We start from the raw sequence: 25,200 nt of genomic DNA on the forward strand, positions 1-25,200 counted from the left end.
AATGTGATTTTACACACAGCACACACACACAACACCACCACCACACACACACACACACACAGACACCACACACACACACACACACACACACACACACACACACACACACACACACACACACACAGAGGGAGAGAGACAGAGAGAGAGTCAGGCAATCTGAATGTAAATACCAGTGGTAGCTTTTAAATATGAAAGCATCTCAGGTATCTGCAGAGTAGGTTGATTTTTTTGCACAACAGTTTTGAGTTTTCAATAATATAGATCCTATACAATGCACCGAACTCATGAAGTGGCCTGTCTTTTATGGTCAGCCTTTATGCATTCAATGTTAGCAGCCATTAAAATGTGATTAGGCCTATTCAATGTACTGCCACATACAGTAGTTTACAGTCAGGTTGGCCTACTCACGTACTGATCATAGGTACCTCCCATTTCATCACCTAATCTGCCCACCCACAAGTCTCCGATTGGTCCAAGCACGGAAAGGTCTACGTGAAGCGAAAGTTCATTTGCTGACGATTTTGTCAATTTATCGCCAACTTGTACTCTATGCAAATCGCTTTCTAGCGTACATGCGGAACAGACAGTGGGATAATAGCGGGCACGGGAAGGGAGAGAGGAAAGGGGGCGGACAGCAATTTTAGCCCTCCATCAACGGCACAATTTATACTGTTATAAATATAACTGTACAACTACCAATTTATTCATAAGAAGAAGTGAAAGCCGCCAAAATGGCACAGCCAGACAACCAAAGCAAGAGATTCTTTGAGAGTCTGTCGGGAGCAGGGAAATCCATCGCAGTGCTGACTAGCGGAGGGGATGCTCAAGGTACTGTGACAGATGACAGCGCAAGAGATTGTATCCTATGACATTGTATCAGTGGAGAGGCCCGTAGAGGGCGAAAAGCACCAATTTGAACTGAAAAGAAACACACTGTTACATCGTATATTGAATCAACTAGCCTTGATACCATGTTTCAATAAAAATAGCAATTCTTTGATGTAATGTTACAGTAGCAGATATCACAGGCGCATTTAGCATTTTGGTGGTTAGCTAACGTTAGCTCTGATTACCCACATATGGAGCATTTTCTCACCACTAGGCTAGCTGCAGGCTCCCGTCAAGGTGAAACACAAATGCCGACATAGCCAAATAGCTCGACGTCTATTCGATTATCAGGCCAATCATCTGGTTTGTATTGATTTTACACAACATTAACAAAAACGATGACACCGGTCGAAGTGTGGAGAGATGAGAGGTGATTTAATTTTCGAATTCTTGCCACTGCATTGCGGAGTTTCGTCCTGTTCGTGTGATCACGTATTGTAGCATTTGTCCTTTAATAATACTGGTATGCTTTATAGTAATATGTTACATTATAACATCGGGTTGATAAAGGAATTAGTGAGGATGAATGTTCACGACGACTCCTCCCAACCAGGAAGTCACTAAAAACGATAGTGTTCAAGCTGCTATCTTCATCATTTTGAAATGTAATACACGTCTGTCTCTGAAAAGCAGACGTTCACTATTATGATTATTATGAACGAGAATGTCATTGAAATAAGTTATGGGACTGCTATAAGCTTCAGGGATGCCCTAGCCTGTGTGTTGGCTACGTGAGGACCTGCAGGCATCATAGCAGGCTGCGTCAGAGGAAACCCATTGTCATATGCTCTGTCTACTGTCACGTTATGAATGTGACTTGTGCCTTTGTCAAAATAGGGCCATACCAGCTGTACTGTAAATATTTCAGCAAGTGTACATGCTTTTCAAAAGAGTAATAAGCAGTGGGAATCAGCTCAAACGACTTGAGTGAATCAAAGAGAAAGCAGAACCGCTTTCAAGATTGCTGCAGTAGGCCTTTGCTCAAAATATAACTTTATTATGATAGGCCTACTGCAGCAATATTGACTTAGGCTTCCAACCATGGTTCATATCTATATTTCACATGGTCCATCACATTGCACTGCAGTATCTATTTGAAATGCACTTGCCCACACACACCTACAATCATTGTTGGATGACTGGTATGATGTAGTTGTTGAGCGGCTTCACTGCAAGTATATTGTATGTTTCGAATATTCAATAAAAAAGAGAATGGAATAAAAATATATATTTGTAACTATTTGGGCAAGAAACAAGCCATTTGCTCAGTATTAATGGTGCAAACCTAACAGTCACGAATCTGCGCTGTATTCCCGGTGGCTACTGTACCCAGAGACTACGGTACAGCGAAGCCTAATCATTACAATTATTATCTGGGTGATTTGTTTTTTTTCTTCATTTATTTATTTTTGCTAATAATCTGAGCTTTATGCGTCTCACCCGGCAGCATTAGGTTTGTGCCTGAAACGGAACATTTTGAGCATTTGACCCATAATGAATTTTACTGTGCATTCTACAGTGTTTTAATATTGAAATGAAAGAAAAGTCTTACAGTGCAGTCAAGATGCCTTTGACTCTGATCACTGATCCATCCCCTGTGGGTGGGAGGCTTTATAATGCCAAAGCAATGTTGTCTGCCTCACTGCGCTGCAGGGTTCACTGTAACTGCAGGCCTTACTGCACAGCCTCTGTTAGGCCCCAAACATAAGTCTCGGGCCTCAGAAAGTTCAACTACTGTAGTACTCATGTGGAGGATCAGAGAGCATTCAGGCCGACTGAAAACAACAACAAGAATGTCAGCTTCAGAAAGAAGTCCCAGTGGGCACAGATGTCAGTTCAACGTCAAGTTTTGACTTCAATTTGGTCGAGTTGTCAACTAATGTGAAATCAACAAAACATTTCAAAATATCATTGGAGTTAGGTTAAATGTTGGGAGAAAAAAAGAAAACAGTCCCTTACGTTGATGACTTTTTGCAAATCCGTTTTGGACATTGGTTCAATGTCATCACAAGACATTTTTTGTTGTTGAAATGACATGGAAGCAACGTTGATTCAACCTGTTTGTGCCCAGTGGGATGAGTCCGTCAGACTTGTAGCTTACAATACCCATATGTTCTCTCTGGCTCTGCCGCACTCATAATCAGACCGTTTACAAGAGGTAATGGGAATATAACTCTGCTATTCATATTCATGTGGTTACGCAACAGAACAGAGATGATCACTTGACTTGTAAAGTGGCAACTGATGATCCCTTTATGATGATTATGGATGAAAAACTATGGATTTGTCATTATGTAATAGCTTTTATAATACACTCATTCTGTACCAGTTCTTCTTATTTTTTCTCCCCTGCTTTCTTGCTTTCTTTCATATCCTCCTGATGGTCAATCTCAGAAGCGTGTTGCTTAGTAACAGCTTAGCCTAGCAACTATTACACTGTGAAACCAAACGTTTATCGGATTGTTTATAAACGCCGCCTCCGGGCCTAGTCAGCCAAGTTCCAAGGATCTGCCTGGTCTAAAGCACATGAATCATTAGTGCGACTGTCTAAGAAGTTACAGTAGGTTAACCTGACATTAGAATTGTAGGCACAGAACACCACCTTTACAATTCTCTCCAAGGCAACTGAATATTTAGAGAGGACGTTTTACCAAACATGGCAGTGGGAGACTGGGAGTCCTGCAGTGGAAGCGGACTACACAGTGTTGGTATTTTTTGGAAGCGAGGCTCTTTCTTATGATGATCAAAGATTCAGACTTCGGCCTGAAAGGGGGCATGGCCTTACATGTTGAGCTATTCACCACTTACGCTCATAAGTGTATGCACAGGACTCGTGTGCTGTGGCCATATGTTCTCTTGTTGATTTAATTAGGCTATGTAGGACACATCGCTACAGGAGTCTTAAGCAGTGTTCAAATGTTGTTATTTAAAAATGCATTATTCAAGTGAGTTTTCTGTTGGCCAGGAATGAATGCTGCTGTCCGGGCAGTCGTTCGAATGGGAATCTACGTGGGAGCCAAAGTTTACTTCATTCGGGAGGTGAGTCTAGACACTCTGTACACACAGCACTACTTTACAAACAGTAAAATCATTCCTTACCCGAGGATACGTCAACAGGTGTGACTATCCAGGCAAAGAAAGAAAAGGAGCACTCTGTATTGATCTGAGTTTTATTCACGGGACAAAATACTTTATAAACAGCTTACGGAGCTGAATATGTTCCTACCATCCAGGGTGGTTTTGTATGTAGACAAATATAGGATGACTGATCAACATTTGGAATCTTCTCAAAATTATCTGTTTAGAGGCTACCAGCCAACATTTGACCTGCTCTTGCATCCATAATGTGGAAGCCGAATTACAAACACAAGGATACATGCCTACAGTAGGCTTACAGTACATGGCAATGTTTGTGTTGTATATTCTTAATCTCTGGATGGAACCAGACCATCTATATCACATATAGCCTACACACTGACAAATGGGCTGGGTTCTGCTTACGCCTAGGTCTAATGATGATGCATATGTTGAATTAATTATGATATGTTAAGCCTCTATGCAGCTCATTTCCTGAGCAGGGCCTAAAATGCCTGCTCATTCTGTCATTTGTGTACATGGTGGTCTACACTTTTATGTCAACGACTAAAGACATTAGTCGACAGATCACATGTATTTCCCTCTCGGTCTGCTCAGGTAATCTGTTTGGCTTCCGTGTCCGTTTTTAAACAGGATGTGAAAGCCAAAGACCTGATACACAGTAGGACATATTTTGTTTTGTAACTCTTTGGTTTAAATTGCGACCATTCTGGTTGCATAGGCTATGCTCCTATAAGCATTGGTAGTCTTTGCGGCCTGGAGTTTTGATTTGGTAGCACCAGTCCGCCTCGAAGTATATTCACCCAGATAAACATTGAATGGCAAAATTATGTTTATGCCATTTGGAGTAGCCTAAGCAAAGTTATTACATTTGTATCGTTTCTTGTCAGTAGGCCTACACTCTGGTTGTTGTTACATTTGTATAATTATTTGAGCGGTACAAAGTTGGTGCATTGTATCATTTCAACTCACCGGTGAGGGTGAACAGGAAATTCAGCAACTCTTGTTGGACAGTATAAGTTCAAAGTCAAGTTGACAACTTGACAGTGGAAGTTTTACAGATCAGAAAATGAAGGAGGCTTTTATATATTTGAAAATGTCATCCTATGGGTTCAGGGACCAATTAAAACAGGTAATACAAGCAAAACATGATGTGATTGCTAAATTAGTTCCAAAAATGGGACTGAATTTGAAATCACAAAACGTATTGTTTGGTGGTTCTACCCAGTGCTACCAATATATATATTTTTAGAGCCCTATTAAATTCTTGGACTAGGACATTTCTAATTTGATTCTATGCAGGGGTAACACATGACTATAATGATTGATATACAAGCTGCATGCCAGTCCAGATATTACAGATAGTGGGGGGTTGTTAAGCCTAAGAAGTGTGTGTGCGTGTGTGTGTGCGTGCGTGCGTGCGTGCATGTGCGTGTGTACTTTGTGACATCTGTGTTGTATATACAGGGATACCAGGGTATGGTAGATGGTGGAGAAGAGAACATAAAGGAGGCATCATGGGAAAGTGTCTCCAGCATGTTACAAATGGTGAGTACTGTACCATCCATGTAGGACAGAAATAGATGACCACACACGGAATCACAGTAGCCTATTTACAAAACCAGTAGACATAGACAGAGCTATAATTGATTGGTGTGAGTAGGCATCTTGCATCTGGGCTGTATTTTACATCCACTTCAATGTTTGTGTAATGCCACCATGCCAGGGTGGCACTGTCATTGGCAGTGCACGGTGCAAGGAGTTCCGGTCCCACGAGGGGCGTCTGAAGGCAGCCCACAACCTGGTGCAGCGTGGCATCACCAACCTGTGTGTGATCGGAGGGGACGGCAGTCTCACTGGGGCCAACCTCTTCAGAGAGGAGTGGAGCGGACTGCTGGAGGAGCTGGTCCAGCAAGGTGGGGAATGGGGCTGGTTTGTTTTCTACCGGGGACAGGAGAGGGGTTAGGGATAGAAGATTTGGAAAGATTGCAAGGTGGGGACTGGCACTTTGTTTCTAGCGGGGACAGGAGAGAAGTACGTGAGAAAGGGATTGCAGAGAGAGAAGTGTACTGCAGAAGGGTTTGTTTGCTGTGGGGACAGACAGAAGCATGATGTAGGGGTCATTGAAAGAGAGCTTAGAGAAAGGTAGGGGCTGTAAAAGAAAGAGGTCATACTGACATGGTGACATATTGACACTGAAAAGAAGTGGAAATGTCAAGATTGGTATTGTGGTAAGCTGAACAGTCTTAAAAGTGTATTTGCAGATGAGGTAATCCATTGTGAGCTTGCTGCTAGAGCAGGACAATAAATCCCCAAATGTTTTTCATCTGAAAGGATTTGTCCGGGAAGACAACAACTCTGTCCACTGACATGGTTTTTATTTGAGAATGAATTGGTCGTAGTTTCTCATTGTGTACCTGTGTTTGATGTTTCGTATCCTAACTCAGAATGGAGCTCCAATGTCAAGTTAGTCTTTCTGCTTAGAAGTTATGGCTAATCCCACCTCACATTGAAGAGACAGGGATCTTGGAATAAATTGCTTTCTTTTATTTCAATCTTAGTCACAAAAGCATATAATTGCATTGTTCTTAAACTTCGCCACAGGGTTGGTTGATGAAGATGCTGTCCAGAAGTATTCAGCTCTGCACATCGTCGGGATGGTGGGGTCTATCGACAACGACTTCTGTGGCACCGACATGACAATCGGGACGGACTCTGCCCTGCACAGGATCATAGAGGTGGTGGACGCAATCATGACCACCGCACAGAGGTTAGCAATAGTAGCTTTAACAAATGTGGTTTGGGTTTTTACCTTGTCTGTGAACATATGATTCTCTCAAATGTCGTCTTCTCACTCGCTATCTCTCTTTCAGCCACCAGAGGACATTTGTGCTGGAGGTCATGGGTAGGCATTGTGGGTAAGACAGACAGACTTTTAAACGTATTTAAAAACTGATGTGCTAACACACCTTATGTGTGACCTTGTGTGTGAGTTCAGATCCGTCCTGTGGGGTCGACGGGTGCTGTTGTCTGACTTGTGTGTGCGCATGCGTGCGTCTTTGTGTGTCTGTGTGTGCGTCTCCAGATACCTGGCTTTAGTGAGTGCCCTGGCGTGTGGTGCTGACTGGGTGCTGATTCCTGAGATGCCCCCTGAGGACGGCTGGGAGGAGAAGATGTGTCAGAAGCTCTCTGCGGTAACGTATTAACTTAGCAATCCTTTAACCTTCACAACACTTCTCACTGTAATAATTAATGCTCGTTCACTATCCGGTTCACTCTGTTTCGTTGTTGTTGTTTATATTGAACAATTTACAATAAATTATTACTTTTAGAATAAAATGAAGTTAGCTTAACCAAGAATGGCAACAAGTTCAGTTCAATGTCACATGAAGCTAACATTGCGATACGATCTGATCTGCAGTTATTTGGTAATGTTACAGTAATTTACTCGTGTGTTATTGTGCTGTTTTCTGTTTGGAAATAAAATGTTATGGTCCAGACTCGCTCCAGGGGTTCAAGGTTGAACATAATCATAGTGGCTGAGGGAGCCATTGACAGACATGGGAAAGCTATAACCGGTAGTGTTGTCAAGGACGTGAGTACCTTAGCGTGTTACAGGGCCAAAACCAAAAGTACGTAGGCCCAACAGTGTCAAAATAGTCCACTGGCAAACGAGCAGAGTATTATGTGTCGACACCAAGTTAATAAATGATGTGATATTAAGGAAATGTTCAAACAAAGAGATTATGAGCATTTTTGGTTAATATGCCGCCAAGAATCAACACTTGCTCTCTGGTCCATGGACAATTTTTTCACTGTCTGGCTCTCCGTCTTTTGCGAGCCCATGCCAAACCTCTGTTTTAGTTTCTGTCATGTGTCTTCCACCCCTCCCTCATATAGAACCGGGCAGGAATGAAAAGGCTGAATATCATAATAGTAGCCGAGGGGGCAATTGATTGTAACAACAAGCCCATAACGACAGACCATGTCAAGGATGTAAGTACAGCAACTCAGACCTATAGCAGACAGCTCCTGCTAGGCCTCTATCGCTACCGTGCTGCCCTTGGTGTGGCTTCACTCGCTGACTGTGCACTCTGGTATGAATGCTCTGACGCGCACACACACACACTCTGTGGTAAGACTGCTTCCTGAGTGGCCTCAAACTGACTTTACAGCTGATAACCTGCTTTTCCCTCTACCATCTTGATTTACTGTGCGACAGCTTAGCAGCTACGTTTTATTAACCTACTGTACATGTCTAGCCAGGCCTATGGAACACATTGTAAAGAGGTAAATTTTGTACAAAACGCATCAGTACCTCCCCTGTCAAATTCACTATAAATGGAAAATAATTGAGTTGCATGGTTAATAATTTCGAAAAAGTCCTTTATAATCTAGCACAATATGACACAGCATATTACCATTTAATTCTAGGCCCTCAGGAGTTGAGGCAAAGCATTTAATCCAGCTTGTGCTTGAATGTCTTATTTATTTATTTGTGTCACATTTTGAAAGTCAACCTTTTTTAAGCTTGGGATCTGTGTGTCTTGTAATGACCTCACAAACATGACTGAGATACGGAGGATGGGTTGCATGTGCATTGTGTTTTCCCTTTGCTCAACTCTTCAGCTTGTGAGAGTATTTTCTCCTCGTTGTTTAGTACAAATGTGTATGTCTAGAATATATTAGGTCAAATAATATCTGATAGTTTACTTGCAGTACGTAAAGATAAAACAACACTTGCTTCAGTATTTAGCCTAGTATTAGAGCTAACATTTGCATGAGTGTTTCGCATGACCATTACTATAAGACAGACTTTAAAAGAGTGTTGCTAAAACCACCTCAATCTAGCTAAAACATGATTCCTGTTGTCTCAGCTTGTTGTCAGATGCCTGGGGTTTGATACCCGTGTGACAATCCTGGGCCACGTCCAGAGAGGAGGAACCCCTTCTGCCTTCGACCGGATCCTGGTAGGTATTCTGACCACATTCCTGACCGTTTCCCCACATCTACAATAGTGTACTAGCCTGGTCCCAGATATGTTTGTGCTGTTTTGCCAACTCCCATGCTTGGCGTGACAAAAGGACCATAAAAGCTGACAGGACAGTACAAACAGATCTGGCACCAGGCTAGTAGTGTACAGCAGTCCCACTAGATTAATCGTGTGGAAGACATGCACTCACTAGGCCTGGGGAGGAAACAACTGCTGCTTTTAAGCTAAGCACATTAACAGATTTGATGACATGGCACAAGTGTTAATGTAGGCCTACTGGTCTATCATAGAGAGTGGGAGAAATCCAGGGCTGACAAGCTCTTCCATTTTGCCTACATCCTCTGAAATACAACAAATGAAAAGAGGAAGCAAGAGAGCATGAAAACAGAGTGAGAGAGAGGGAAAGAGATAATCCCTGTGTGAGCTCAGGCAAAGAAGAAGAGATGTCAGTATATGTTTAATGTGGTCCCGTTTGGCTCAGTTGCTAAGAGCATTACCCTAGCAATGCCAATGCCTTGGGTTGAATTCCAACAGGGATCACATTCTGTACATGTACTAACATGCAGTCAGTGTATTGTACATTGCTCTGGAAAAAAGTTTCTGGCTGTGGCATCTTTCCTATCTTTATTATGTGTGGCTGTGTGTTCACTCCAGGCCAGTCGTATGGGTGTGGAGGCTGTCATTGCCCTGTTGGAGACTACAGCTAATACACCGGCCTGTGTGGTCTCTCTGTGTGGAAACCAGGCGGTGAGACTGCCTCTCATGGAGTGTGTACAGATGGTAGGTAGACAAGAGTACTGTAGCCAGGACAAGGCAGCTTACTACTAGGCACGCACGCACACTCGCGTGCACACGCACCCTCACACTCACAAACACACATGGAGGAATGAGAGAATTGCCTGATGGGAAATATAAGTGCATAAAGTGGGATCTGGGATTTGTTCTCTGAGCGAGGTGTTTTTTGGTTAATCGTTATCCAAGGCATGTAGCTGCCGGTTGCTACACAGAGCAGCTCTCAATGACTGCACTGCAAACCCTTCTGATCTTACCTAGATACCTACCATTAGATTGCATCGACTTGATGTCCTACCAAGGCAGGAATCATATACACATTAGAAAAATGTATAAGTCACTCGGAATAAAAGCGTCTGCTGATTAGCATGCAAATATGAATCTGCTTTGGTTCACCAGACTCAAGAGGTGCAGAAAGCCATGGATGAGAAGAAGTTTGAAGAGGCTGTGAAGCTGCGCGGCAGGTACAGTCACATCACCAACCACTGTATGAAATATTAGGGACAGTGACCCGTTTCTCGTGCTGATGCTGGTAGGCCTCTTGACACGTGACCTACTGGGCCACTGACACACACACACATACACAGAGAGAGCAGCAGCCAGCATGAAAGGACCTGGTCAGGCAGTAAATTAGATCACTATATTACGTCAGGGTCACCCAGTTTGGAATGATTGGAGTTCACTGAGGGACATCCTCTTCACCAGTTAGGACATTGCTTCCCTATTTACAGTATAAAAGTAGTGGGTTAATGTTGAGGAACTTGTTATTATTAGGGACAGGAGATTTTCCTGACCACCTGATCTGGCTAGGACACACTCTGGACCCTAGTTATAACCTAAAACTACTGCCGGACCTAGAGGTGTTCCTGGTCACGTGGTCATCAATCACTCCTGGCTCCACTTATTAACAGGATGCTAGGATCAATTGAACTGGGCTGTAGGGCTGTAGGGCCCTATTCTATCATTCATTTTGGTCTCACTTTGTGCTAATGTGCCTAAGTGTATTTGTGTTCCTTTGTATTTGTGTAATTTGTATTGTATCTATATTGTAAGACATCTTTCCCTTTTTTGTCTGATTGCAGGAGTTTTGAAAACAATCTGAGGACATACAAGCTCCTGGCTCACCGTAAACTAGAATCAGAACTGCCACATGTAAGTCAATCACAGGTCATGAGTCCTGCATTGGTGACAGAAAGTCAACATTGTTTTATGTTTGCTCAAGTTTCCCCTCCCCATATTCCTGTAAAATCTATAACAGGAAGGATGTTTATTTTGCACACGACTTACACTCCCAAGTCCGTTTTCCAGTGTTGAGAATGTTTTTCATCAGTGTTGCCTCTTCTAACATGTTTCTAATGTGTCAGCGTGGTCTATCTCTGTCTGAGCTAGCAGGGGGGTATGCCTATGGCCTAGCCCTAACATGTGGGCATAGGGCCAGAAAACAATTCTCTCCCTGCCCAGCTCTGTTGCCCCTTTCCCCCTTCCCAACCTAGCTCTGTTACCCCCTGCTTAAAAGTAAAAAATATATATATATATTTTCGGTTGACAATTTTGGTAAGGGTGTATCCTGTTCCCCTTTTCCCTGCAGAGTAACTTCAACATTGCTGTGCTGAATGTGGGAGCCCCCGCAGCGGGCATGAACGCCGCTGTCCGCTCTGCCGTGAGGGTGGGCATCTCTGAGGGACACAAGATGTTCGCTGTCAACGATGGCTTCGAGGGATTCTACAAGGGACAGGTATCATAAACAGACAAAAAAAAAGTTGTATTCTTATGTTTTTCTAACAATTTCTAACAAATATAATTTGGATTAGAAGATGCCTCACAGACTCAGAGATTCACTTACAATAATGTACTCTAGATTAGATTGACTGCAAACAAACAAGGTTTGCCGTCACAGGATCGCCCATATCTCTGTTATGTAGCGTTTTGATATAAAATGGGCAGATAAAATATGGACATGAATGAAGAAAAAACTAAAAGAGAATAGATGGCTGTCTAGCTGACAGTTGAACAGCCATGTCACCTATAGTCATCCACTGACTCCATGGCTGTTAATGTGGAGGGGACTGATAGAGAGTACAAGCAGTAGGATAATCTGACCAGATTACTGTAAATCAATTACTGTGTCAATGGCGTCACTTCCCCTCCCAGGTAAGAGCAGTACCACTCTGCACCAAAAGGGGGCCACATTACATGGCTGACACGTAATACAAATACTTCACTGGAGTAGGCTTGTTTTGTTATTGTCCCCCTGTGCCATTCGTTTATAGAAGAGGATTCATTCCAATGAAAGACCATGATGTATCTTGTAAATCTAGTTCTACTGGTCTTTCCCTACTGGTACTGAACTAGAAATTCTCAGTCTCAGCTTTAGTTGCATCTAAACTCACTGCAGTAACACGAACAGTTCAGTACATGGATCTGAAGCACCTGCCCAGTAGTCCCTAGATAGCTGTATTTGACAATAATGACTGGTGAGTTTAGAATCCCCCCCTAAGTCTCTTAGACAGCTATGCACAGGTTTCTTAGAGAGGGTTATGTGCAGCTACAGTTGAAGTCGGAAGTTTGCATACACTTATGTTGGAGTCATTAAAACTTGTTTTTCAACCACTCCACAAATTTCTTGTTAACAAACTATAGTTTTGGCAAGTCGGTTAGGACATCTACTTTATGCATGACACAAGTAATTTTACCAACAATTGTTTACAGACAGATTATTTCACTTATAATTCACTGTATCACAATTCCAGTGGGTCATAAGTTTACATACACTAAGTTGACTGTGCCTTTGAACAGCTTGGAAAATTCCAGAAAATTATGTCATAGCTTTAGAAGCTTCTGATAGGCTGATTGACATCATTTGACTCAATTGGAGGTGTACCTGTGGATGTATTTCAAGGCCTTCCTTCAAAAAAAATAACATGTTTCAAAAATTCTAAAAAATTGAAAAGTGGTGCGTGCATATGTATTCATCCCCTTTGCTATGAAGCCCCTAAATAAGATCTGGTGCAAACAATTACCTTCAAAGTTACATAATTAGTTAATTAAAGTCCACCTGTGTGCAATCTAAATGTCACATGATCTGTCACATGATCTCAGTATATATACACCTGTTCTGAAAGGCCCCAGAGTCTGCAACACCACTAAGCAAGGAGCACCACCAAGCAAGCGTCACCATGAAGACCAATGAGCTCTTCAAACAGGTCAGGGACAACGTTTTGGAGAAGTACAGATCAGGGTTGGGTTATAAAAAAACATCAGAAACTTTGAACATCCCACAGACCACCATTAAATCCATTATTTAAAAAATTGAAAGAATATGGCACCACAACAAACCTGCCAAGAGAGGGCCGCACACCAAAACCTACAGTCCAGGCAAGGAGGGCATTAATCAGAGAGGCAACAAAGAGACCAAAGATAACCCTGAAGGAGCTGCAAAGCTACACATCGGATATTGGAGTATCTGTCCATAGGACCACTTTAAGCTGTACACTCCACAGAGCTGGGCTTTATGGAAGAGTTGCCAGAAAAAAAGCCATTGCTTTAAGAAAAAAATAAGCAAAGATGTTTGGTGTTCGCTAAAAGGCATGTGGGAGACTCCCCAAATATATGAAAGAAGGTACTTTGGTCAGATGTGACTAAAATGTAGCTTTTTGGCCATCAAGGAAAATGCTATGTCTGGCTCGAACCCAACACCTCTCATCAACCCGAGAACATCATCCCCACAGTGAAGCATGGTGGTGGCAGCATCATGCTGTGGGGATGTTTTTACTCTGCAGGGACTGGGAAACTGGTCAGAATTGAAGGAATGATGGATACCGCTAAATACAGGGAAATTCTTGAGGGAAAACTGTTTCAGATTTCGAGAGATTTGAGACTGGGATATAGGTTCACCTTCCTTCAGGACAATGACCCTAAGCATACTGATAAAGCAAGACTCGAGTGGTTTAAGTGGAAACATTTAAATGTCTTGGAATGGCCTAGTCAAAGCCCAGACCTCAATCCAATTGAGAATCTGTGGTATGACTTAAAGATTGCTGTACACCAGCAGAACCCATCCAACTTGAAGGAGCTGGAGCAGTTTTGCCTTGAAGAATGGGCAAAAATCCCAGTGGCTAGATGTGCCAAGCTTATAGAGACATACCCCAAGATACTTGCAGCTGTAATTGCTGCAAAAGGTGCCTCTACAAAGTATTGACTTTGGGGGGGTGAATAGTTATGCACGCTCAAGTTTTCCGTTTTTTTGTCTTATTTCTTGTTTGTAAAACAAACAAGAAATAGTGGTAGGCATGTTGTGTAAATCAATACAACAACCCCAAAAATCCATGTTAATTCCAGGTTGTAAGGCAACAAAATAGGAAAAATGCCAAGGGGGTGATTACTTTCGCAAGCAACTGTAAGGGAAATCAATACAAGTTACAGTAGGCTACAATATTTTCTCAAGCATTTCGCTACATCCAGCAATACCATCTGCTAAAAGTGGATGTGACCAATAAAATTTGATTTGATTTGTTTCGATTATGTGTTTTTGTCCCTTCAGATAAAAGAGATCAAATGGGCAGATGTCGGGGGATGGACAGGGCAAGGTGGATCTCTGTTGGGAACAAAACGGTAAAGTCTCCATCCCAAATGCAAACTTATTTGATATAATATCACCAACTTGATTATAATTTTATAATACAGCATTTAGAGAAACTATATAATTTCTTCCATATAGCCAAATTTCCCCTATCAAGGTGTTTTGGTACTTCCCTTATGCGCTACACTTTTCTATACGCTTACTATACAGTCAACTCTATCCTGCCCTCTATGCTTAGTGACAATAGCGGTAGGTGGATCATTTGTCCAGATCTGCAATTGGTGAACTAGCAATCATATCACATAGAAAGTCATTCAAATCTGCACAAACGTTCCATATGAATCCACAAGAAAAACATAGAAGAGTAGCTGATAGGCTGCGTCATTTCTCAAAATAGTAAAAAAAAAAAAAAAAAAGTTATTTGTTTAATTCCTATGAAAGTATTTTTTTTTTTAAACAATTCTTTGTTATGAATTGAATGATGTGCAGTTGGGGTTTGGTTATATCCCGTGAATCGAACGAAGGCTACAGCCCCCCCAAAAAGGGGGCTGTAGCCTTCCTTTCGAATTGTTGCTGTAAAACTCATTTTTTATATACTTTAAGTTGATTTAGACATTCTGTTTATCGGACATTGCAAATCAATAGATGCTAGTAGTCAGCCTGTATTGTATTTTTTTTCCGCTGACTTGCCTCACTTAAAAAATATACAAATCTGTTATACAGTGAAATAAATGTGTATGGCCTTAGGGACAATATAATTAACCTACCTAGACTAGCTTACAACACTACAATGCAATGAATATTTGTACAATTATTGTTTTGAGTACAATTCTACTCTAGGCTGTAAACTGCAGTGAAAATGTAATTTGAATAATGGCACAAATGCCCTGTTATTTGAATGTTTACTTCCATTAATTCCATTTGGAACAGTTGTGGGTCTACTCTCAACAGATTATTCAGTCTAGAAAGGCACAGGACAATCTGGCTGTATTTTTACTTCTGATATGGATGCCCTGTCTGTTGCCCATCATCATTCTTCCAAGTTGTCCTGGGGCCACATATGGCCTATGCGCACAGCAGGCCCAGTTATTCAGGAAAGCTTAACAAGCGTTGTGCTTCCTTTCCGATCCGAGCGGCTGTTCCTTGACCTAGAACCTAATGTTTCAATATAGCCTAAATATTTGTAATTTAAAGCTGCAATATGTAACTTTTTTGGGCGAACCGACCAAATTCACATAGAAATATGAGTTATATATATATGTCATTTGCATTGAAAGCAATTCTAAGAAGCGCTAGATCTGTTCTATGTGCCCTATTTCTATGCCTCCCGTGTTTAAGTTTAGTTTGTGCGTCTTTTACTTTCGGTTTTGTACACCAGCTTCAAACAGCCGAAAATACAATATTTTTGGGTTATGGAAAATATATTTCACAGCAGTTTAGATGGTACAATGATTATCTACACGATACTTGCTTGTTTTGTCACAAACTGAAATTAGGCGAACTATTACAATTTTAGCAACCAGGAAATGGCTGAGCGATTTCTGCATAGTACATCTTTAACTTTTAAAATGTATTACCTTTTTTTTCTGTGGCATAAACGCAACCAGTCACAATATTTTAATCTGATTAGGCTACTTCAAAAGTTTCCTGTAGCCTACCCGCGCACATTCATCCACTCTAATATAAATTCAGCATCCAAACTGCACACCGGCCATTCGATGAATGGAAAGAAACATCTGTTACAAAACACCGGAAAGTTTAATAACATTCAGAGATTGCCAAGCCTTTGATACTGAGTAGAGAGGGATGTATTTTCTGTAAGTCGAGATTGTCACACTGTGTTTGATTGTGATGTTGAAAATGCAAACCATGATGAAGCGCTCATAGTCGGTAATCGGTATGCAGTTATGCGTTGCTTATTGGTTGTGTGTGGTACATTGGCACAGAAACCTGTTGGTGGAAAATCATTGCATTTTTTAAATATAATTATAAATATAGCATCAAAATGTAGAAAAACTGATTCCCCCTAGCTGATTATTGTCTGCAGCCGGCTCTGATCGTAGTGTAATGAGACGGGCAGGGAAAGTGAACTCGACTGTGGTGGTCAGTGAACCCTCGACCTTCTGGCCCATAGCCCAGGGTGGCATCGACTGTGTCTCAAAACCATGCTGAAGTGCAATTATTTAAGGTACACAGGTAGGGTCTCCCCCCCACCCCGCACACACTAAATGTAAAACTGTCTCTAACTTTTTTTGTTGCTTTATCCTATTTTCTTTTTTCAGAACTCTCCCTGCAAAGCATGTTGAAAAAATTGCTGAGCAGATGCGAGCACATAACATAAATGCATTGTTAGTTATCGGAGGATTCGAGGTATGTTGACGCCTGTTGTTTTTGCTATATAGTAGATATTATTATTTCATGAATTTCGAGCTTTGTGTTAGATTTCATTTTTACAAATTTTTCATGTATTTTACAATATATAAAGTACCAGTCAAAGGTTTGGACACACATACTCATTCAAGAGTTTCTTTATTTGTATTATTTTCTACATTGTAGAATAATAGTGAAGACATCAAAACTATGAAGTAACACATATGGAATCATGTAATAACCAAAAAAGTGTTAAACAAACAAAAAAAACATATATTTTAAATGTGAGATTCTTCAAAGTAGCCACCCTTTGCCTTGATGACAGCTTTGTACACTCTTGGCATTCTCTCAAGCAGCTTCATGAGGTAGTCACCTGGAATGCATTTCAATTAACAGGTGTGCCTTGTTAATTTGTGGAATTTCTTTCCTTAACGTGTTTGAGCCAATCAGTTGTGTTGTGACAAGGTACGGGGTGGTATACAGAAGATAACCCTATTTGGTAAAAGACCAAGTCCATATTATGGCAAGAACAACTCAAATAAGCAAAGAGAAACGACAGTCCATCATTACTTTAAGACACATATGTCAGAGTCAAGGCCCGCGGGCCACATCCGGCCCGCGAGAAGGTTTTTTACGGCCCCTGGGATGAATCTTGATTATATATGATTAGATAACCGGCCCAGCAGACCCGCAGGCAAAGCGCCAGCCCCCAATCTTTTAACACGCACCAATACACATTTCCACAATGCGAACTGAGGTGAACGCAATCCGCCAAGCTAGTTAGGCTGCTTCATTTCACTTACTTAAGATCAGGGCACCACAGCTAGGTCTGTCACACACAGTAAAGATTGTAGAGAGCTGTACAAGGAGATTTATAATCCTAACAATACACATTATTATATTCCCCGTCAAAAAATGTTAGGGACACTAAGAGACGCGGGAGTTTCGTAACAAAAGGTGGGATCAGAGAAATATATCCCGTGCACGGAGTAGCTGTGATAAAGCGCTGTGGAGTAAGTCTTTCTTGTGCTGGATGAAGTAAATGCAGAGGAGGCGTGGGTGGTGGGTGAGTTAAGTTAAGACTGGGTATACTGAAAGAGATATATCTGAGACACATATGAAACGAAAACACGCGGACAAAAACAAGAATATGGACATGGAACAAAGAGCTACAAAAGGCAGAGGAATTAAAACAGGCCTCAAATCTCGACAGGCTCTGTTTCAAAAAAGCCAAATCACAAGGCCAGGCTGCTGTCAAGGCCAGTTTTATTTTGGCAGAAGAGATCGCTAAATCAGCCCGGCCATTTACGGAGGGGATTTCATCAAAAACTGCATGATTAAAGTTTGTGACGAAGTTTGCCCAGAAAAAAAGGCAACTCTTTTAAATGTGAGTCTGAGCAGAAACACCATTGCCGAGAGAGTAGACCAGTGTTCCATCAATCTAAAAGAGCAGCTTGTGAAAAAGGGAAAAGATTTCATTGCATATTCCTTGGCTGTGGATGAGAGCACCGACATTTCTGACATTGCCCAGTTGTCAATTTTCATCCGCGGAGTGGACTCCAGCCTAAGCGTGACAGAGGAGTTTGGCTTTACGTCCTATGCATGGCACAACTACGGGCATGATTTGTATGAAGAGTGTCAAAATGTGTAAATGAGATGGAGCTGCCTTGGGAAAAACTCGTGGTTTGACAACCGACGGAGCACCTGCGATGTGTGGACACAGGAGCGGACTGGTGGCGAAGATACGGGAAAAGATGCAAGAGGAAAACGCGACAGGTGAGCTGACAGCTTATCATTGTATCATACACCAGGAAGCGTTGTGCGGTAAAGCCTTGAAAATGGAGCATGTAATGAGCATCATCACGGCGCACAGTTAAACTTTATCAGAGCCAAAGGTTGAATCACCGCCAGTTCAAGGCATTTCTGACGGAGTTAGAAACGGAGCATGGTGATTTGCCTTATCACACAGAGGTGCGATGGCTAAGCCAGGGAAAGGTGCTTCAAAGATGTTTCGAGCTTCGTGAGGAGATTTGTCTGTTCTTGGACAGCAAAGGGAAAGACACAACACAACTCCGAGACGAAATGTTTCTGTGTGAAATGGCTTTTCTGTGTGACATTACGAGTCATCTGAATGCAATGAACTTGCAGCTGCAGGGTCGGGATCATGTCATCTCTGATATGTACAGTACAGTGAAGGCATTTAAAACCAAACTGACTCTGTGGGAGACGCAGATGCGGAAAGAAAATTGAGCCACTTTCCCAGCTGCCAGACCATGAAAGAGAAGCTCTCTACCAGTGCGTTCCCGAGCGCACAGTTGGCTGATAAAATAGGTATGCTGCCGCTGACTTTCGACGCCGTTGCTGACTTGAAGCACAAAAAAGCAGGTTGGAACTGCTCGGTAACCCATTTGCTGTTGACGTGGGAAAGCTCACCACCAAACCTCCAAATGGAGTTGATTGACCTCCAATGCAATGATGCACTGAGGGCAAAAATGCGGCAGTGGGTGCTGCGGAGTTCGCCCGTTTCCTCCCCGACACAATGCCCCAGCTGCGCATCCAGGCTGCTCAAACGTTGTCTATGTTTGGCAGCACATACCTGTGTGAACAACTGTTTTCTTTGATAACCTGAACAAAACATCACACAGAAGTCGACTTACTGCTGAACACCTCCACTCAATTCTGAGGATTTCCTCAGCTCAGAGCCTTACCCGAACATTGATGAACTTGTGGAAAAGATGGACACCACCAAGTATCACCCTCAACCTCAAACAAGTGAACATTACTGTCAATCACATATTTAGAGTTTTTACTCAGTTCAAGTTTAAAAGTAAAGTTTAATATTTGTTTTCACTGCATGTTACTTCTCCTTAAACAAAGTGTTGTTTTTGATTAATAGATTTTTGCACTTTATTTTATTGTATTTCAATCCAATTATATTTTAAAAATATTTCAGTTGAGTGGATGATAGAAAATTGCTATTATTGTTTTTTCTTTGAAGTAAATTTAGCCACTTTTGCTAAAATAGAAAATATAGGCTACTGATGGTGCCTTGAATACCGGTTTCTTTCATTTAATGTTCATGTTATGGGGATTTTTATATAAAGGAAATTTGTCTTTTGTGTCTGTTGAAAATTAAAGATTACTGACAGAGCCATAAAAAAATATTGCTTTATTTATCTGATCATATTGGAATATATTTGTTAGGTTTCAGTAGGTTCAATTAGGTTACTAGACTATATGCGTCATTTAAAAAATTTTCAATGAACATCGAACAGTCCGGCCCTCGGCTTGTAGCTAAATTTTTTATTTGGCCCTCCGTCCATTTGACTTTGACACCCCTGCTTTAAGACATCAAGGTCAGTCAATCTGGAAAATTTCAAGAACTTTTCAAATTTCTTCAAGTGCAGTTGCAAAAACCATCAAGAAACTGGTTCTCATGAGGACCGCCACAGGAAAGGAAGACGAAGAGTTACCTCTGCTGCAGAGGACAAGTTTATTAGAGTTACTAGACATGCACATCTCAGACACATCTCGGCATCAACTGTTTAGAGGAGACTGCGTGAATCAGGCCTTCATGGTCGAATTGCTGCAAAGAAACCACTACTAAAGGACACCAATAAGAAGAAGAGACTTGCTTGGGAAACACAAGAAATTGACATTAGACCAGTGGAATTCTGTCCTTTGGTCTGATGAGTCCAAATTTGAGATTTTTTTCCAGCCGCGGTGTCTTTGTGAGACGCAGAGTAGGTGAATAGATGATCTCCGCATGTGTGTTCCCACCGTGAAGCATGGAGGAGGAGGTGTGATGGTGTGGGGGTGCTTTGCTGGTGACACTGTCAGGGATTTATTTAGAATTCAAGGCACACTTAACCAGCATTGCTACCACAGCATTCTGCAGCGATACGCCATCCCATCTGGTTATCCCATCTGGTTTGTGCTATCATTTGTTTTTCAACAGGACAATGACACAACACACCTCCAGGCTGTGTACGGGCTATTTGACCAAGAAGGAGAGATATGGAGTGCTGCATCAGATTACTTGGCCTCCACAATCACCCTACCTAAACCCAATTGAGATGGTTTGGGATAAATTGGACCATAGAGTGAAGGAAAAGCAGCCAACAAGTGCTCAGCATATGTGGAAACTCCTTCAAGACTGCTGGAAAAGCATTCCTCATGAAGCTGGTTGAGAGAATGCCAAGAGTGCAAAGCTGTCATCAATGCAAAAGGTGACTACTTTGAAAATATAAAATATATTTAGATTTTTTTGGTTACTACATGATTCCATATGTGTTATTTCATAGTTTTGATGTCTTCACTATTCTACAACAATGTAGAAAATAATAAAAAATAAAGAAAAACCCTTGAATGAGTAGGTGTGTCCAAACTTTTGACTGGTACTGTATATTTGTAATTAAATTCATGATTCAAATGAATCATTCACATGTATTATACTGTAGATGTAAAGTATTAATATGTATATATAACTAATATATAAATTTGTAATGCTTATTGTGTGAGTTCATCATAGAGAACATTGTGTGTTGATTTTGCCAACCCTTTCCATCAATCTGCTTCTTTGTAGCGTTGGCTCGTACCCACCTGCTTTAATGCATAGCCATGCACATTATTTGGTACTTGTTGTTGCATCAAGTGCATAAGTAAATGAATAATCAGTTCAATTTAAGAATTCGAAAAAACAGTTGGTTCATTGTTCAGTTTTTGATTTCAGTTCAAAACCTAGAATAGATCCTTTAGTTGAGGCATTCAAAACATTAAAATGAATAGTGAACCAACGGTCTGAAACTTAAAAGATAACTGATAATTTGGTCCCAGAAACACAGAATGCACATTAAGTCACACGTCATTTCACGCACACCTGTGCACTAGGCTCACCAGCTTTCTATATATGTGTATGTAAGAGTGTGTTCAATTGAGTTTGTGTGTGTGTGTGCGTGTGTATGCACACGTGTGTAGGAACACTGTGTGTGTATGTCTGGAGTTGTACCTGTCTGTTTCACGCTGCTGTCCGTTGTGATAGACTTGGCTCTCCCCTTGGCATCCTTTCATGTCTCCTCCTCCCTGACTGTCAGTCTGCTTTATCAGCACCATCTCGTAACTAAAACCCCTGGCTCTGGCTCTGCCCTGCAGGCCTACCTGGGACTCATGGAATTGTTAGAAGCCCGTGGGAAATATGACGAGTTCTGTGTGCCCATGGTCATGGTGCCAGCCACTGTCTCCAACAATGTGCCGGGTTCAGACCTCAGCATTGGCGCTGACACGGCTCTGAACGCCATCACTGATGTAAGCGAGGCTGGGGGAAAAAGAGATAGCTACACCTACTTCCTGGTAGGCTCAGCTAATCACATAAAGGGGCAACGCTGACCTGGACCAACCCACTCGGCCTTCCATTTACCAGCATCAGCCAATCAGCTATCATGATCAGCTATCCTGGCCAACCTTTGCATTGATACAATTGACAGGGCAAAAGGTTTTGGACTTGAATAGGAACATGTTTTATTTTATTTACTGTACTAAATTTGACTAAATGTAACAATTGATTCAATAACACCGTTACTGCAATTAACAACCATGCAGTGAATGTTGGCTAAATATTTCCCTCAGTTTATAACTAACAGATAAACATTCATAACACATAGTTTTGAATTTGAATAAACTGTATTGATCCCCAGAGAGGAAATTGGATGGCTGGTAAACCAAAGCCGAGTTGTCCCTAGCACTCCCAGGTAAGTGCGTAATGACATGGAGGCATGCTTTGACCGTACCTATGTCGTGGTGGCCACCATGTTTGCTCCAGCCTGCCCCTTGACTGTGTGTGTACCTACCTCATTAACAAAGACCAACGGTCAACAGCGTTCAGGCTTTACACTGCTTAGTGTTTAATAGAACGCTCTTTTACCCTCTAAAATGCACAAACTAACATGCTGTAGTTGTTAAGTTGTGGTAGCTAAGTAGTTAGTAGCTGTTGAAGCTCTAGCTGACTGCTAACTGCTAACATCACATTGATACTACGTGTGTGCTATTGCTAAGTTTGCATAAAACTTTTTTTTAGAACGATCCCTTAGTAAGTGTTTTGTGTAAAGATTACAGCAAAATGGTGAACAGTTCTTTTTTCTTTTTTAGCACACGGTTAAATACTTTAGTGAGTATTCATCCACCAGAATCTAGTGCAGTTCGTTTTTACAAAGGTTCTTGTAAAAGAGTTACTGTACAAGAGTCCTCTTTTTAAAGGATTGTATACAGCAGTTAGGCACAACATCACAAAGTTGTTGCATGCAGTCCAAACAGCATGTTGTGAAACAACAAGGCAGAGGTCCAGTCTGGGCTACAAGTTGACCGACATCTCTTCCTCCTTCATCTCCATCCCCCCTCCGTCATCATCCTCATCCTCTGTTTGCGGACTTGACCAGTGCTTGTCCTGCCACCTGTGTGCCCCGCAGGTACAGTAGGCAGTGTCACCAGCTGCATTGAGCTACGAAACCCAAACAGACCTCGCTCTGCCTCTCCATCAGATGAATCCCTTCTTCTTTCAACCCTCCAACCTCTCCACCCCCTCCTCTCACCTCCCTACCTCCTCTCCCAGCTCCTTACCTTAGCCTTTTCCTCCGTCCTTCCCTCTCTCTTTCCTCCCTCTGTTCCCCGCCCTCCCCCTCTCTGCCAATGGGAAGCCATAGCTGCTATCACACGGAAAGAGCCCGGAATAGCAGGGTACACTCGATCAGTGTCTCCGAGAGGTGTGTTCGACCGTCTCTCAGTCAGAAGTCTCCCTCCTGGTTGTCTAATGCGTGTTGTACTACTGCCTACTGCTTCAGGCGCTTGAGTGTCTTCTGCAGCTGTATGAGGCTCGGTCCAGCTATGAGGAGTTTTGCATCCCCATGTGTATGCTGCCTGCCACCATTAGTAACAATGTGCCTGGCACTGACCTTAGTATTGGGGCAGACACAGCCCTCAATTCCATCGTGGAGGTAAGGGACAAACCCCCACTAAGATCACACTACTTTGATGACTTATCGATTGAAATCTCTCTTCTAGATGTTTTACCTCTGTTACAAAATATCACAACATTTAGATGTGCAATGTTTAGACAGTATCACACACACTGCATGTAATGTAACATGTTTACCACTAAACAGTATATACTTTTTAGCCTTCTGCAGGTCTCCAGTCTTTTGGTGAATAGAACATTTTAGAATGACACGGGCCTATGTGTGCTTAGTATAGCAGGCAAGCCGTGTCGTGGTATCATAACCACTCAATGACCTGCGGCAGTATCAGAATGCTTTATGGTTGTCTGCTATGAGTAGGGCGGAGTAACGCTATGATGAGGCATGTACTATCACGAAGCCTGGGTTGACTTATTCACTTCAGATGTGTAAATACAGCGTGTCGGGAACAATCCAAGAATTCTCAACTTATTATGTATGAACAGAATGAGAAAGAAAGTTAGTTCACATGTTTTTAACACCCTCTGTTGTGGCAGTAGTCTAGCTGGAATGGTGTGTTTGTTCATTTGATCTCCCGACTAATGCTGTCGGCGTCTGTCTAACTCTGTGAGTGTGTTTGTGTGTGTCAGACATGCGACCGCATCAAGCAGTCTGCCAGCGGGACCAAGCGGCGTGTGTTCATCATTGAGACCATGGGAGGGTACTGTGGGTACCTGGCCAGTGTCGGGGGGTTGGCTGCTGGGGCGGACGCTGCCTACATCTACGAAGAACCCTTTGACATCAGGGACCTTCAGGTGAGACAAACGCACACTTTAACAGACAGAAATATATGTGCAAGTTAATTCAGAAAAACCTCTCCCAAACCTTCAACTTGAACCCTCATAGCAGTCTCATAACCATGACATACTGTAAATGGAATATGTCCTAAGCCGTTATAACAGCTAACGTCAGGTTATGACCATCTGCCTTTGCAGAGACTGTTGTTTAGGTAAGATACTTAAGCTGCTCTATTTGGCTAGAAGTACAGTATTATAGTAGAGCATGTGTAAGTGGAACAGCATGGATTTGTGCCCAATATAGATCAATGTTTTTTAGGTGCAGTTATGCTTTTTGCTGGTCAAGAGAAGGAACACTGACTCGTAGCATGTTTTCTTTCAGTCCAACGTTGAGCATCTGACAGAGAAGATGAAGGGAGCCATTCAAAGAGGATTGGTCCTCAGGTAACGCAGTGCACTAACTCACTGGGTGTGTCCCAATATTTCCTTTTCGGTGAAGGCAAGAGAAAAGTGTACACTTTGGGAGAAAGGAGAGATAATTGGGACGTATCCACTCACTCACCGTCTCATTCAATCCCTCTCTCACTCACTCCCTCACTCACTCACTCATTCTCATTTTGGTGTGGCAGAAATGAGAACAGCAACGAGAACTACACGACAGACTTCATCTACCAGCTGTACTCTGAGGAAGGGAGAGGAGTGTTTGACTGCAGGAAGAATGTACTAGGACACATGCAGCAG

At 42.1% G+C, this 25,200-nt stretch overlaps 1 protein-coding gene across 5 annotated transcripts in view; it reads left to right on the forward strand.

Annotated features, from left to right (window-relative positions):
* Positions 1 to 580: 580 nt before the first annotated feature.
* pfkpa (phosphofructokinase, platelet a) overlaps positions 581 to 25,200 on the forward strand; it is a 30,085-nt gene continuing 5,465 nt past the window's right edge. Inside the window, exons 1-20 of one of the 5 annotated variants that reach the window (XM_070446704.1) lie at positions 581 to 828; positions 3,854 to 3,927; positions 5,452 to 5,532; positions 5,711 to 5,900; positions 6,589 to 6,754; positions 6,858 to 6,902; positions 7,070 to 7,178; positions 7,885 to 7,980; positions 8,862 to 8,954; positions 9,632 to 9,757; positions 10,169 to 10,233; positions 10,852 to 10,921; positions 11,358 to 11,504; positions 14,310 to 14,380; positions 16,631 to 16,718; positions 21,870 to 22,022; positions 23,552 to 23,704; positions 24,313 to 24,477; positions 24,842 to 24,903; positions 25,089 to 25,200. In XM_070446704.1, coding sequence (XP_070302805.1) covers positions 732 to 828; positions 3,854 to 3,927; positions 5,452 to 5,532; positions 5,711 to 5,900; positions 6,589 to 6,754; positions 6,858 to 6,902; positions 7,070 to 7,178; positions 7,885 to 7,980; positions 8,862 to 8,954; positions 9,632 to 9,757; positions 10,169 to 10,233; positions 10,852 to 10,921; positions 11,358 to 11,504; positions 14,310 to 14,380; positions 16,631 to 16,718; positions 21,870 to 22,022; positions 23,552 to 23,704; positions 24,313 to 24,477; positions 24,842 to 24,903; positions 25,089 to 25,200 — 2,163 coding nt within the window. In that variant the 5' untranslated portion in view covers positions 581 to 731. Of the gene's footprint in view, positions 829 to 3,853; positions 3,928 to 5,451; positions 5,533 to 5,710; positions 5,901 to 6,588; positions 6,755 to 6,857; positions 6,903 to 7,069; positions 7,179 to 7,483; positions 7,580 to 7,884; positions 7,981 to 8,861; positions 8,955 to 9,631; positions 9,758 to 10,168; positions 10,234 to 10,851; positions 10,922 to 11,357; positions 11,505 to 14,309; positions 14,381 to 16,630; positions 16,719 to 21,869; positions 22,023 to 23,551; positions 23,705 to 24,312; positions 24,478 to 24,841; positions 24,904 to 25,088 lie in introns of all 5 variants that reach the window. The other 4 variants (XM_024000248.2, XM_024000246.2, XM_024000249.2 and 1 more) reach the window with 4 other exon arrangements.

Source organism: Salvelinus sp. IW2-2015, linkage group LG14, assembly GCF_002910315.2.
Source record: "Salvelinus sp. IW2-2015 linkage group LG14, ASM291031v2, whole genome shotgun sequence".
In the NCBI taxonomy this organism is placed as follows: domain Eukaryota; kingdom Metazoa; phylum Chordata; class Actinopteri; order Salmoniformes; family Salmonidae; genus Salvelinus; species Salvelinus sp. IW2-2015.